Here is a 15,763-nt window from a genome sequence, read left to right as displayed (position 1 = left end):
GCGGTGTCGGGGGCCGCGCGGGGCCGCCCGGTGGGTGCCCGGCGCGATGTTCCGCAAGGCGCGGAGGGTGAACGTGCGGAAGCGGAACGACTCGGAGGATGAGGACGAGGAGCGCGACGAGGAGCCGCCTCAGGAGCCGGCGGCGGCGGCGGCGGCGGCGGCCGGGGCGGGGGGGGAAGGGCCCAGCGAGGCCTCCATGTCGCTGGCGGCGGGCGCCGGGCTCCTGCCGCTGCCCGCGGGCTGCGTGCCCCTCGCCCTGCCCGGCAGCCCCGCGGCCTTCGCCTGCGCTGCGAGCTACGGCGCGGCGCTCGGGCTGGGGCTGGGCTTGATGGGAGGCGACCGGGCAAGCCTGGGGGCTCTGCCGGCGCCCGCCTTCCCGGCCCCCCCGCCGCCGCAGCCTCCGCCGCAGCCCCAGCAGGGCAACGGGCTGCCGGCGGCCGGCCGGCCCAAGGAGAAGAAGCGGCCGCGAGAGAACAAAGAGGTGCCGCGGGCCAGCCTGCTCAGCTTCCAGGACGAGGAAGAGGGTGAGACGAGAGGTTGCCCGGCCTTTGGCTCGCCGCTCGCGGGGCTGGAAGGGGCCCGGAGCTGCTGGGCCTGCCCCCCGCGGGCCGCGCACCCTCGGCCCTCGCAGAAAGCCGGGACCCTTATTTGTTTTTGAAGGCGGTCGGGTTGCCGCGTGTGATGTGGGGTCGCCTAAGAGGGGGAAGGCCCTGGCGGCACGGTGCGGGCGGGCGGGGAGCGCCCCATCGGTCCCGCTGCTCTTCCCCGGCCCGGCCCGGCTCCTGCGGGGCCAGCGCGCTCCCAGCACCGCCGAGCGGCGGGTTTAGTTCTGGTGTAGGGGTTTCAACTGCCTCCCCTTCTGTATTGCTGGGGCCTGACCCTTCCCCCCGTGTGGCGTTGGCTGCACGTGGTGGCCCGCAGGCAGGGGTTTGTGCGGTGGCAGTCGCTGGGCCCACCTGTGCGACCTGCCCCTTTCCCCCGGGACCCGCGGGCTTGGCTGAGGAGCATCTGCCCTGTGCCTTTGTGTCGGGTTTGTTTTACTCTGCTGTGGCTGCTGTTCGCGGGTCACGTCGGACTGCCTTTTTGCCCTAGCACTTCGTAGGTCTCTTAGAAGGAATTCTCTTGTAATTACCAGAACTTGGTTTCTAAGATTTGTGATTAGAAATCTTGACAGAAACACTGAAAACATGAAATAATGCTATAGACTTTGAAAAACCCTGGCAGTTGTTTGTTAATGGTATTTCTAAAGTTCTAGGTACATAATTAAGATATTTAATAGATAAGTATACTTGATGGTGGGTCTAATGTAATGTTTTCCAATTTCTCTTTTAAAGAAACTGAAGAAGTTTTTAAAGTGAAGAAATCAAGTTACAGCAAAAAGATTGTAAAACAATTGAAGAAAGAATACAAAGAAGATCTTGAAAAATCAAAAGTTAGAACAGAGGTCAATTCTCCAACAGATGGTAACTGCAAAACTAATAGTAACTTTTGTAGTGGGAAAGATGGAGTAATTGTAATTTCTTTTTTTGTTTTCAAGAGGAATTGTTAGACTTCTAGAGGATTTCATGTTTAAAGCACACATTAAATGTGTTGCTTGAGCCTTACAGATGCTGTTCTGAAGGTGGAAGAGAGTTCTTTCAGTCTCTCCTATGTAGAAATTAACACGGATGAAACTTCTCAGCTCTGTGTCCGATTGTCAGTAGACATCAGTTTTCTGAATTTCAACTGTGGTTATGACAAATGAGTTTCTTACTGAGTTAGGAAGGAGTTATATTAGTTTAAAAATATGCCTGGTGCTTGTCTGACAGGATGTGTCCTTGTAATGCATCTTTTTCAAAAAGGAAGGCTTTGGGGTGAGCAGAGTGGTGTTCTTTGTCATTAAAAAAGCTGCCTGTTTCAGGACTTGGACCTTAGAGTAGACTTGATGATTAAGGTGACAATCTGAAAGTGTTGGAGCAGAAGGATCTTTTAACAATGTACAGTCCTCCACAGCTTGGAGTAGAGCCTGGGACTTCAATTCCAGTTGTACTATTGTTTTTTGGGAAGCTCATTGGTAAAGTGTAGTGATTCCTTTTCCAGTTATGTTTTTATATAGAGTATATAATGCTATGAGGACGACCTGAGAGGCTTATGATGTAAAGATTGCAATGGTACAGCTGAAGCATATGGGAGCTGAACACGATCCCATGCAGGAAATGCTCCTTTTATATTTAATTAAATTATTTTTTAAAAATTCTTAAAGGTTTTTTAAAGGTTTTGTCTGTGTTTAGAAAACCCACAAATTCTTTCTTGCTAGAATCTTTAAGTTGCCTGTGCATTGGTGTGGGGCAGAAATGGTCATTTGTGTGTGTAGTGTTCAGGGTCATCTGCGAAAACCTGGGTCTTAATTCTTGCTTCTGTCACAAAGATCGTTAAAAAATTGCATTTTGCACATGGCTGCACGTGCCTGTTTTCTGTTTGTTTTGCTGTCCCTAATTGATGTGGTTGTGGTGTAAAGACCTTGTGGCTGCTACTTGAGTCAGTAGCCTGGATTCTCTAGACAAATGCTTGAGTCTAAAAGCTCAGGTATGTGCACCTTGGATGGGATAGCTGAGTTTAACTTGCATTGTTTTACACAGTATTTGTACTTTCTGCCTCTATCTGTCTGTATGTTACCCACCTGATGTAAGGGGTTGTTACACCCCTTACATCAATGAAAGCTTCTTTTGAGATGAGTTTGTTCTTGTGGAAAGATTGGGTGTAATACAGGCAATGCTTTCTCATTACATATGTAGGAAACAAGGTTGCCTGTATGATCTTGAGTTCCCTCACTTTCTTAATACTTGACAGTATGGACAATGTTTAGTGGCTGTTGGTGTGCCTGCCTTGTCAGATGTTATTTTGAGAGGATGTCAGTGACTTAGCCACAGTTAAGAAAGCATATTTTACTAGATCGCAAGCGATAAAATTATCGTTCAAAATTTTAATTTGATTTTTCCTTTTGGTTTTTATATCTTAAAAAAAATACTTCCGAGTGATCTTTATAAAAGGAGTAAAACATGGGCTTTGTTGTCTTATCAGTCGAAGCACCACTAGAAAAGACAGGACAGAATAAGGATATAGGCCAAGAAGATGGGACTGCAAACAGTGAGCATGGTGAAGAAGAAATGGAAGTTGAAAGTGAGAAGGAAGATGAAAAACCAAAAGCTGCTGGGGCGTTTTCAAATGCTCTGTCCTCACTGAATGTTCTCCGCCCAGGTTGGTCTTTGTAATTTGTCTGATAAGTTAGCAAATGCTTTAGCCAATGTTTACAGCAGACTAATGTGTATGAGAGATTAGGAAATAGTTTCCAACAATATATCTGGCATCTGAGAATTCAAGAAACTGCTGTTTTCTGAAGGGGTTCAGTTTCACGAGCCTTACAAGAGAAAATGTTTTGCTACAGAATGCTTCATCTTGATGTCAAAAGCAGGAATTTGTCTCCCAAATAGATGACAAACCATAAGAAAATCTAGATTTGGAATAGATGACTTCACATGAGATTTAACTGCTTTCGGTTAAAATCTGTTCTTTAATTCAGGTGTTTCAGTTACGGGTCTGCAAGGGATTGGAAATATATCCCTAACCTGTTTTGTATAATGAGGTTCTAGTCAGACCCTGAGGCCAAAGAAATCAGTCTGAGAAAGTATTTTTGAAACTAGTTTGCTAATTGTGGTAGTCTGCTCACCAAATATAAGATGGATGTCCTGGGACCTGTTCTTTATGTGACTTATATAAGTTGCATTACTTTTGTGCTGTAGATTTTAGAGTTTTTCATTAGGTCCACTTTTCTTGTTTCTCTTCAGTTGTACAATCTTCTTATATTAACTTTGTCTGGTTTGGTGTCTTCTTAGTCTCTGAGCTGTCATCATCTGTTGAAATGGTTGATGCTTTTTGTTCCCCCAAAATAAGAAGAGCTGGGAGCAATATCAGGACAGGAGGTGACACAGTCACACACCTCAATTTCTCCCTCCCTTTGCAATAGTCAGCTCCTGTAAAGGGCTTCCTCTTCTTTAGGAATGTTTCCTATAGGAACATCAGGCTTCTGCTTTTATGATGTGTGAGCTGCCGGAAGCAGAGCCACACTTTTTATGAAGATCCCACCCTTGAGGGTTTCTGGTCAGAAAGTTTACATGTTTAGCTTCTAAGTTGCTTGCAGGTGTTTCTGTGAGTATGGATTTGTTTCCTCCCGCGTTTGTTGTTTCTGTGTGCAAAGATGATGTGGTAGGGTGGCAGAGATGAGTGATAAGAAATCATAATACCTGTTTTGTTGCAGTGGTTGTTTAATGGTGCACACATCTGTCTCTAGGAGAAATTCCAGATGCTGCTTTTATTCATGCCGCTAGGAAAAAGCGTCAAATGGCTCGTGAGCTCGGAGACTTTACCCCCGTTGAGAGCGAACCAGGGAAAGGCCGCCTCGTTCGAGAAGATGAAAATGATGCCAGTGATGATGAAGATGATGATGAGAAGAGGAGGATAGTTTTTACAGTGAAGGAAAAATCCCAAAGGCAAAAGATTGCTGAGGAAATAGGTAAAACCTTTTTAGGAGGACAGATGATAAACATTCACACTGTTTTCACTGCGAATTCTCCCATTAAGCATTTTTAAAGAACATGTTTCTCAAACAGTCTGGAGTTCTATTCCAGTGCTGAGAAAAAGTACTACCTAATGGAATCTGCTTATAAAATGTTGAGCACAAAACTCTGTTCCTGTGCACACTGCTGGATCTAATAGAAACTTCCACTAAGGATCAATTCTTATTTTTCCTGTACTCTGTTTTTAGGAAGTATATAGTTGTGAAAAGAAAAAACATTTGATATAGAATTCTCTTTGCTGGCAAGCAGTTAAAATAACCTCTTGGAAAATGAGAATTAGTAAGATACATGGGTTTTTAACATTAGAGGGTTTTACCAGCAGTTAATTGCAGATTTACTCATTGGATCTTTCAAGTGGAATCCCTATGCTAATAATTCACAGGTCGATGTCCTTAATTCCTCCTGAAGAGGAAAGGAAGATGCTCTGAGTTCTCACTGAGGCGTGGTCGCAGTTTTTTTAAGTTATGGCCCTTACTATGAATGCATTATCTCCTCCTTTTTCTTACTTGTCTGTTTTACTTGTATGAAGGTATTGAGGGAAGTGATGATGAAGCCCTGGTGGCAGGGGAGCAAGATGAAGAACTCAGTAGATGGGAGCAAGAGCAGATACGAAAAGGAATCAACATACCCCAGGCATGTGTATAACTGAACTCGTTTTTGGTTTGTTTCTGCATGAATTGGCTAAATCTGTTACAAACTTGAGTAGTTTCCAGAAGGCTTTTTTATCTGAGAAATTCATTGTGTAAATGCTGATATTCTTTAAAGAGAACTAGTATAAATATTTAGAATTATAATGATGCTGAGAATTTGTCCATTTAAGAAGGTGCTTCTGATGAGGGTATTAGTTTCTTCCACTTTAAAGGAGAGGTTGGAAGTTCTGTGCTTAAATCCACTTGATAATGACATTTTGTGAATGCATTTGCTTACATTTTTCACTTTATAAAGTGTGAGATGTGTAAGAAAGTAAGTTTCTCCTTTCTTTAAAGCCTAATATAGTACAATTGGATTTCCTCTGCCACTAGGTTCAACCAAGTCAGCCTGCTGAAGTGAATAATCTGTACTACCAGAACACTTACCAGACACTGTCTTATGGTTCATCGTATGGTATTCCATACACCTACACTGCATATGGATCATCGGAAACCAAGTCTCAAAAAACAGATAATACAGTTCCTTTCAAAACTCCCAGTAATGAGATGACTCCTGTTACTATTGATTTGGTAAAGAAACAGCTTAAAGACAGGTAGGACAGACCATCTTTTTAGACTTAAAGACCTGTCCCCTAGGTTTCTGTTCCTCAGGTGTCTTTAGTCTCGGTGAGCAAACACAGAGTTTCATCGCTGGAAAAGTACTGACTGGCACATCCACTTAAAAAAAAAGGCAAACAAAAAAAGCTCAAAATGAAGATGGCATTGACACTTTGTTCGAAACTCTCCTTGGATTGCTTCTCTGGAAGTGAAGCTTTAAGTATGAGGCCATTGATGTTGTTGAAGACAGGTCTGAGTTGCATCTTCTGGACACTGCACAGTCTTATAGTGAAGAAGTAAAAGGCCAGTGAGGTGTTCAGCTTATCAAGCTGCATTCTTTTAAACTATGAATCAGAGTTTTCCCCTTCAGTAGATGAAGAATTTAATTTTTAGTGTATGCAGGGGTGGTTTTTTTTTTGGTTGGGTGTTTTTTTTTGGTTTTTTTTTTTTTTTTTGGTTTAAACACTGTAATCTGCTTGTCAGGTACACAAAAGGGGTGTGGAATGAACAACGCAGTTGCAATGAGAAATCATTTGTAACGAACAGCTTGCACTTTACGTGTCTTCGACATTGGTTTGTATCCCCTTGTAGCGTCACAGCCTTGGACAGTGAGTCAAGTTAGGAGAAGAAAAAGAGCACTTTGTATAAGCTGTGGTTCCCCTGTACCTGCAGCCTTGACACCCATCTTTTCTTTAGGACCAGCCTTGCACTGTTCTAAATGCTGTCAGCTCCTGTAAGAGTTAGTGAATGAGTGGGAGTGGCCATGCAATGCACTGAGCAGAGTCCAGCACATGAATGCCAACCCTGAGCCTTGCTGTTGGTGGAGAGAGGGGACAGAGTGACAAATGAAAGTTGGAGAATGTCTTTGCGGTGTTTCCCGTGTATGGGCTCGGTACTTGCACTGTCTGTTTAATATCTCAATGGTCTGAAATAGACTTTTGGATGTAAATTTACTATTTATCCATTGCCCTTCAGGTTGGACTCTATGAAAGAAATGCACAAGGCCAATCGGCAGCAATATGAGAAACATCAGCAAAGCCGAGAGGACTCTACCAAGGCAATTGAAAGATTAGAAGGGTCTTCTGGGGGTATTGGTGAACAGTATAAGTTTTTGCAAGAAATGCGAGGGTATGTCCAAGACTTGCTTGAGTGTTTCAGTGAAAAGGTAAGGATGCAAAAACATTCATCTCTTTTCAAAAAAAAAAAAAAAAGGGGGTCTCTTAGTACATGCCAAACACCACATTTCCCTCTGTTCTCGAAAAAAAAGTCCCCTGAGAACTCTTCTGAAGGTTTGGTTATTCAGGGATTGAAAAAATAACTTTTCATCATGCTAAGCTGGTTATCAGGAACCTCTCTTCCCAGTGTAAGAGATCACTGACTTTAGATTGACTAAAAACTTGTAGATTTTGTGTCTTTAGGACTTTGGTAGATTCTCTGGCATTTCAGCTTTACTCAGATGCTGCTTTTTGCTTGTGTTGGACATCAGGTTAGCACAAATAGGGCTGGATTATGACCTTACTAGTTTCTGGAGTGCTTTGTGTTCACAGTAACAGAGACTTTTCTTTTGTGTGTTATTATAGACTTCCTCCTGCCAGGCATTACTTGGTATTGCTCTAGTCTGAAGGAGAAAAGTTTAAAAAGTAATGTAGCTGTTCAAAGACACCCAAACATAAAAATATCCTTCTTTCATGTAGTGTGATACCTTTGTATATGTCTAACTCAAAAACATATTCATTATGCTTTGAATACTTACTTTGTTGTAAATATTGTAGGAGCTCCTGAATATATATATATTTATATATATTTATCTATATATTAGGCAGACACAGGAGCTGTAGAATTCAGTTATCAGTATATAGGCTGCTTCTTCATTGTCTTCTGACTCGAATACAGTAGTATAGTAACTTCTTAATATATTACCTGTCAAAATGACTGAGTAGTTTAAGCTACTGTTTGCCCAGCTCGTTAGGTGTGGGAGAGGAACAGAAAAGCATTCTGGGTGTTAATGGGTTAGACATTAATTGGCCATTAATTGGGAGAGACCAATCTTCAGTCCTGTAAAGTGAAAAATAACTATGTCATGAACAAACCTAGGAAGTGTGGATCAGTTAATTCACGCAACTGATGGATTAGTGTAACTAATTACCTGCAATTGATTGTTTCCTGATGAAGCCATAATCCCAAATCTGCCAGATTTTGTATAAACCCAGAAAATTTACTATTTAGTTAGAGTGTAAGAATTTCAGTTCAGTTTGTAGGAAGGTTTTTGGCCTCTCTAGCTATACTAGTAAATAAATCCATCCCAGCCATTTTACAGCAAACTAACAAGCCTGTTTGGTACATTAGCAGCAGCTACAGTTGCTTTCTTACAATATACCCTTGCTTTCCTGGTAGTTGGTCTTTTAAGGATTCCACACCTGGATGCCTTCCTCCCCCTTGTCAGCGTCCCCACACCTCATCTGCCATGCCAGTCCCTTGAACTGCTGGGACGTGACTTTTATCATCTCATGCTTCTTAGGGGCATTCACAGAGGTTTGCTGGTGTCAGGAGGAGGCTGTTGCTGTGTTTGTATGTGCAGTGAGTTGCAAAAGCAGGAGGTGATGTGGTCAGTCTAACGGGAGCATTTCATTTATTATGATATCATTTGGCCAGATAATGTGGTTTGGAATTCAGTGCTTTCAGCATGACAGAAGTACCATCCAATTCAGAACACCAGTCCACGGGACACTACAAGGTTTTCTAAAAAGGAGGTGGGGAGAGGGGAAAAAAAATCAATTAATAAAATCAGTATCAGTTTTTATTTAAATGAAACGCAGTAGGACAGTAAATTGTTGTTCTGAGTGTAGAGATAAATTACCTTCAGCTTTTTGGTAGAACCTGTGGCCCTAACTGCTTCATATTTAAAGGGTTGCTATTATTGTTTATAATAATGTACATAGTTATGTTTATAATATGCATAAGCATATAAAATGTGTATCTGCATGTGTAATAATAATACTGTTGTATGTGTATATATACATACACATATCTTAGGATATTTTGAAAAGATTCTGAATGTTAGAATCACTTTGCCTATTTGTAAGGCACAGTGGAGAGTATAATGAGGCAGCTGTTATACAGATTTTAGAAACAAGCACTAGAAAGGTCAAAATCCCTGTGATATCTTTTTTTTTCCCCATAAATAAGAGAGTGGAAGATGCCTGCATGACTTCCTTGTGAAGTAGTTAGTGTCAAATGATGCTTTCTGGGAAGGCCAGCGAGTGGTAAGGGTGTTTTTACGTTTGGAATGTAGGAATGTACAGTGGATACAGAAAGATTGAATTGTTCTGAGCGTACTTTGACAGCACAGGGAGATGAGCTGTTACTTTACCCGCACAGCAAATTATCAAAACACACTCTGTGTGTCAGAGATGTGGGCTGTACCTTAAAATAATCCTCGTGATCTAAATGTTTAAGGAGCTTTCTGCTTTTCCTCTTACGCTGTTTACAGTGAAAGTGAACAAAAAACCCCTTGAAAACACTGAATTTAACGTGTTGACTAAACAAAACAGGGAATGAGGCTTGTAACTTTTTAGTAGTCAGTGAAATTGTCAGCGACTCATTAACCACGGTATTGATTATAGAAGAATAAGGGCTTCTAAGTCTCTTGTGTTTTAAATGGGAAATACTTTCGAATGGATTCATATTTCTGAATACATCACTGGTTTTTTTTTTCTTTTAATCCTGAGACAATTACAGAAAACCTCTGGGGATGCTTTGAAAAAATTCATTGAACTTTTCAGTGTTAGAATTTCCTTTACATACTTAAGAGAAGAAGCTATATTTTCTCTGGTAAATTGCAGTAAAACTAGTATTTTTTAATTATTATTTCTGTTTTCAGAATTGTTTTAAATTTTCAGTATAGACTTCCAGTGCTGGGATATCTTTCTCACTAGTCTTTTTTCCAAAAGAAAGGTGCACATATTTTGAGTTGATGTAGAGTTGCTTTCATTTTAATCCCTGGAGTCCAGTTTATCCCACAAAGAGCTAATACTTCTTTTCGTGTAATATCTCCTCTGATGTGTGTGTCAGTCTCAGCTGAAAAGGCCCTGTAGCTATAATCTCAGAATCTTATATTTTACTGAAGGAGGTTCTTTAATAGCTGCTGAGTCACATTCTAAATTACATCAGGAAACAATTTCCGATTTCATCTTTTGTTTTGAAAAAACCCCATAACCCTGGATGGTAGGCAGCAATGAAATATTTGAGCTAACAGGCTGGAAGACTGGAGTAAGCATTCGTCTGGAGGTAAGGAGGATATGGCTTAAGTGTTTGTGCCAAAAGGACTTGCCTTTCCAAATTAAGAGATTGTGAAAAGCTCTGGTTTTGCATTTGGATATTTATAATGATCTAATTTTAACTTGTCCCTGGAAATGAATTTTCGCAGAAGTGATCAATGAACCTGCTATTTAATGTCAGGACTGTTCTAACATCATCTATTTTTGTTAGAGTTGATGCTAAAATTTAGTCCACTAAAAAAAAAAAAAAAAGTGACAGGTCTGAGCTGACATCTGTGTATCATTTAAGGTTATATTTAATGCATAACTTGCACAAATTGTACTGGTTTAGTTTTAGTAATTGTCTAGAGGGACTTTTGGCTGATTTGAATTGCCCGTTGGCATAACATGGCTATGCAGGGCTTGATTCCATTTCAGTGATAACAGTTAGAGCAAAACAATAGCTGCTGGCTTCAGGAGGATGGATTGATAGGTGTTTTTTTCACTATGTACAGTTGGGTTATTTTCTCATTTAACTATAGAATACCTCTACATTCTTGTATAAAGATAGGAAACAGTAAGGTCTGAGAATTGTAAACCCTTATACGACATGTAACGTGCTTGGTAGAGAAAGCAAGAGTACTGCAAAGACTATTTCACACTCTAAAATGATTGTCTTGCTGCGTAGGCTCATTCAATCCACAGAAGCTGCTTTCAGAGCGCTCTTGCTCTGACTGAACAAGCTGCCAACATTAAATGCATGTATTTTCCACACCTTAGCAGTGCAGGTGATGCAGAGGAGTAAGAGGCGCGCGTTTGTGCTGCTGGGAGCACAGGCACAGCGTTATGCTTCGGAATAGGACGGGCCCCAGAAGCTGAGCAGCTCAAGGCCTGGGTGTTACGTGGTGTGTTGTATTTTTACAGGTGCCTCTGATTAACGAGCTTGAGTCCGCAATGCACCAGCTGTACAAACAGCGAGCTTCCCGCCTTGTCCAAAGACGACAAGATGATATTAAAGATGAATCTTCGGAGTTTTCAAGCCATTCAAGTCAGTCCATCTTGAAGGTTTTTATTATTCATTAAACAACCTTGTTTACTTAGTATGACTAAATTGAAATGTAAATGTTTAACATATGAGTGTCTTAAAAGTTTATCCTTACTCTAGAGATGGGTAGCAGCACGTTTAGATGAAAGTTCTCTAATCTGTTTTGTTTTGAACTCCAAACCGCTCTAACTCTGACTTCATCTCTCCTTTCTGTTTCTCTTAACTATATTTTCTCCTTCCTAGCACTGAAAGCGTATGCATGGTGGCAGTGGAAATAGTGGTAGCACGTGACTCCCCATTTTCCTCTTACGTCAGGACTTTTTAAAAATTTGTTTTAACCTTCCTGAATCTATACATGGCATTTAACACCTACAGTTAATTCTGTACAAAGCCATGAGGCACTGGGCTAGACTTCTATGTAATGCTCTGGTTTGTAGCCAACATAAGTATTTAATTTCAGACACTTAACTGGTAAAGCTAAAGAACTGGAAGACTAATCAGACTAATACGAAGCGACCCTATATGAAATACAGCTTAAGATTAGGCAGTTCAAACTCCTGCTTGCTGTGAATTTGTGGATGGGAGGTTCTCGCTGAGGAGGTTTCTTGTGGTTATTACTCTTCAGTATGTAAAACTCTCCAAAAGTATAAGTGTTAACTTGGATGGAAATATATGTTTCTTGGAGGTTTTATTCAGTATATTAAAAAAACCTGACAGGTAAATTATCCAAGGAATTGGAGTCCTCCTTCTGCTTCAGAGAGCTTCCCATTTTTAGAAATGGCTTTCTTGTCTGTCCTATTGCTGATGTAAAATCCTCTAATAGAAGCCATTTCCTATTCTGTCACAGAGTGTCCAGAGATGAAATCTTTTAATACCATTAGCTAGAATTTACCAAGGCTGATGAAGTGTGAGGGTGTCAGAGTTGCTGTTCCTTTACAGAGTAGCTAGCATACACATTCTTTTTAGGACTGTATTTGGACCCCAGGCATCACATGTAGGCCTTGCAGTTTAACCATGAAAACGCTGTTGTGAGAATGTGAGAACTAGAAACCTTGTGTACTAGAAATTTCCTAAAAGGAGCTTGGAATAGATTTAATGGGGGTGTGGGAATAGTTGTCATGGCTGAGATTGGGTTTTACAGAGAGCTCTTACACAGTATCTGGAAGTTTTGAGAGGGCTCTTAGTAGTTCTGGTATTGAATTGGAATACTGACATAGATCATCATTAATACTTGTAATGGTGAATTTGTAAATAGATTTAGTTAGAACATGTAAATTTACTCCAGAAGTTTGGATAGGCTGTTTTTTAAATGTTAATATTTCAGTGGGTGGACTTGAGCACTAGTTAGCATTCAGTCCACTGTTTAAAATTTACCTGGGAAGAAGGAACTGGAAACACTCTTACGTGCTTTCTGTAACCAGGAACATCTATAAAGATAATCACAGCTTGAAGGGGAAGGAAGATGCTTTGTCTTCCTGTAGATTTTGATGTGTTTTAAACTTTAGGCAGTCTAAAGCATATGAACTTAGAAACACAATGACTAGAACTGTGAAACCTTATATGTTCTTGCTCCAGTCACTATTCCCTGACCTTCATTTTGTTAATTTTCTTTTCAAAAGTTACATGGTGAATGTGTTTATGTAAGGAGCACTTTTTGTCTTGGACCATTCAATTTAAGCAATTTCTGTTATAACTGTTGACTTAAATGTAGTTGGGCACTGTTGTGAGACGGACAAGAGTGAAGTATGGTGAAAACTATTTGACATTTAAGGGGAAATTTTTCCAAACTCCGCTGCTTTCTGTTTTAACCTCTACGCTTGGGGAATTCAGGCTTCTGGTTTTTTGTTTGTTTTTTTTTTTTTTTAAAACTTCAACTTTCTACTTCAAATTACACTTAGTTTAAAAGTAGGTAAAAGGCTCTTATGAAACTGCCTACAGCACATTTTTGGAATCATAAATAAGCATTTTAATTTTCACCAATGTAATTTTACAGATAAAGCACTGATGGCACCAAATCTTGATTCTTTTGGGCGAGACAGAGTGATCTATCAAGAACAAGTCAAGCGCCGAACTGCAGAAAGAGAGGCTAGAAGGTAGAGGATGAGAGTTCTTGTGCACTGAGGAGTCTTTGCCTGTTTACACGATACAGCTGTCCTGTGTGACATACTAACACCAGTGGCAATGCTTGCTTCTTCCCTGCAAAGGGAAGAAAACACTTCACCTGGTGTGCTGGGCCAGGGCTATTCTTATATATCCCAATTTACCATGCAAGTGTACAAACCGAGGCATCATTGCATGATACTGATTTAAAATCACTCAAAGGAAGCATAGTAAATCTGTTCTACATCTCTATGGCCTCTGCTGGTTTCTTTTCCTTCTTTTGTTTGAGGCAGCAGTGTAGTGGAGAGTTTGAGGTGACGGCATAGTAAAAGTTCTTTTCACCCTGCCTCTCCTTGAATTAAAGGTTAGGACAAGCTTAGGTGGGTGTGCTCATTGTGTAGGTAGGAAGAAAAAAGTGGTAACTGGTTTATGCTTTGCAGAGCTCGCCGTAGACAAGCCAGAGAGCAAACTGGGAAGATGGCAGATCACCTTGAAGGCCTTTCCAGCGATGACGAGGAAACTTCAACAGATATCACAAACTTCAACTTGGAGCGAGGTTAGAAAAGCTACTGAAGCTTAATCACAGAGTGGTTTGGGTTGGAAGGGACCTTAAATCTCATCTAGTTCCAACCCCCTTCCACTATTCCCAGGTTGCTCAAAGTTCTGTCCGGCCTGGCCTTGGACACTTCCAGGGATGGGGCAGCCACAGCTTCTCTGGGCACCCTGTGCCAGGGCCTCCCCACCCTAACAGGGAAGAATTCCTTCCCAATATCCCATCTAACCCTGCCCTCTGGCAGTGGGAAGCCATTCCCCCTTGTCCTGTCACTACATGCTCTTGTAAATAGTCTCTCTCCATCTTTCTTGTAGACTCCCTTCAGGTACTGTAAGGCCACAGTCAAGTCACCCTTAAACCTTCTCTTCTCCAGTCTGAACAATCCCAGTTCTCTCAGCCTTACATAAAAAACCACTGAATCTTTGGCAGGACAAAAAGAAAAAAAAGAAATAGATTGAAGTGCAACCCTGTCTGTATATGTCATCATGTTTTGGAGAAAGTTTAGGAAACTTTGGAGAAAATTCCTTCCTGAAACATAAGTGAGCCCAGAACAGTCTCTTTCACCGACCTGTTGTGAAGCTTGCAGCTGACTGCATACCCCACCCTCAGTGTGATTCTTTTTATGTAATGTAGATGTTCTTTTGCTGGCAAGTGGTAAGCTCTTGGACTTTCAGTAAGTCTTCCTTCCAATTTGTAATGTGGTTTATCATTCTTGAAATACCTGTTTGTATTTCCTGTGAAATTTTGAAAACCTCAGTGTTTCAGAAACCTTTATCTGGTTGCTGGAAAGTCTTTTGTGGAGTTTTGCATAAGCTTCCAGAAATGCAATGACAAAAATTTTGTAGAGTCTTGTTACAGCCTGGCAAAGTTTGTGGATGATAGAAAACAATGTTGAATACAAACATTGCAGAAAAATCTCGTGGTACAATTACCATTCTCTCTGATTAAAGAGAATTTAATCAGAAGAAAGGTGGAGGAGGAGAGCAGCAGGGATCACATGAGTAGATTGGCTTGTGTTGCATTTGAGGAGGGACTGAACAGTTTTGGTCACTTCAAGTAAGAGAACAATGTTGACTTTTCACAGTATGAGAGCTGCAGACCATGAAATTAATTGATAGGATAGGCTTAAAATAAAGAGGTCACTTCCAACAGAGAAGGTAATAAATGTCAAAGTCATTGCTGTAGGTAGTTGTAGAGACTCAGAGTATGAACAGATTAGAAAAGCAGTTAGATGAACTGTCTAGCTGTTAGATCATTTGGAAGTGCAAACTGTTTCCATCCCTTTAGTTGCTGGCTAATTTACTAAAATTGTGGGTACAGGGAGAGCTCTTCAATAAACAGAGCTACTGTTTGTGGTTGTTAGGTGCTACAATTAACTTTGCTAAATTAAATTATCTGGGTTAAAACTAGATGTGGCTAAATTCCTCCTGGCAATTTGGCACTTTTATGTGTGCAAAAGTGTTTTGTAGGAGTTTCTTCAGTTTCTGAGTAGGTGTAGTATTTTTAAAGCCTTTTTTTAATAACCCATAGCTGTCACGTTAGTCCAGAAACAGCAGTGAGCTACATGGAACAGAGTGGTGCACTTTGGACCTGCCAGCTTTATATCCAGTGTCTTTTCTTGATCTCAGTGTGAAAAGTGTGGTTATATGACATAATCTCCTCTCCTCTCAGCCCTGTCTCTACCTGCTGTGTGTACTAGTTGTGTTCATTGTGTAAAGATTGCTGCTGTAACTGAACATTTACAGCTGTGGCTGCGGCAAATATGACTGATTAAAACGAAACTCACCCTTCGAAGCAGAAAAGATTAAAGGAAAATAATATTTATAGAAAAAGGTTTGGACCATATAGAATACAGGTACTGTGAACAAAAGAAAAATGGTAAAGGAGATGCTGAGGGATTGTAATCATTGCCCAGTGCTGAGGGATTGGAATCATTGCCCAGTGCTGAG

The 15,763-nt window shown here is 41.0% G+C and overlaps 1 protein-coding gene across 2 annotated transcripts; it reads left to right on the top strand.

The window, feature by feature from the left end:
- Positions 1 to 6: 6 nt before the first annotated feature.
- On the top strand, positions 7 to 13,830 carry LOC113962887 (PAX3- and PAX7-binding protein 1-like). 2 transcript variants are annotated; one of them, XR_003532606.1, is made up of 10 exons: positions 7 to 524; positions 1,335 to 1,463; positions 3,061 to 3,237; positions 4,328 to 4,549; positions 5,143 to 5,246; positions 5,636 to 5,856; positions 6,836 to 7,025; positions 11,041 to 11,181; positions 13,155 to 13,254; positions 13,702 to 13,814. XR_003532606.1 is itself a non-coding variant. In XM_027673675.1 (10 exons), the coding sequence occupies exons 1-10, from the start codon at positions 47 to 49 to the stop codon at positions 13,820 to 13,822; spliced, it is 1,866 nt and encodes a 621-aa protein (XP_027529476.1). In that variant the 5' UTR covers positions 7 to 46; the 3' UTR covers positions 13,823 to 13,830. The 2 variants fall into 2 exon arrangements, 1 of the variants encoding a protein (XP_027529476.1); XM_027673675.1 differs by having other exon boundaries at positions 11,041 to 11,164; positions 13,702 to 13,830.
- Positions 13,831 to 15,763: the final 1,933 nt, after the last annotated feature.

The sequence above is a fragment of the Neopelma chrysocephalum genome, unplaced genomic scaffold (assembly GCF_003984885.1).
Source record: "Neopelma chrysocephalum unplaced genomic scaffold, ASM398488v2 Primary Assembly neopelma1_185630, whole genome shotgun sequence".
Taxonomy (NCBI): Eukaryota; Metazoa; Chordata; class Aves; order Passeriformes; family Pipridae; genus Neopelma; species Neopelma chrysocephalum.
Note: the sequence above shows the minus strand (reverse complement) of the source record. Positions and strands in the feature narration are given on the sequence as shown.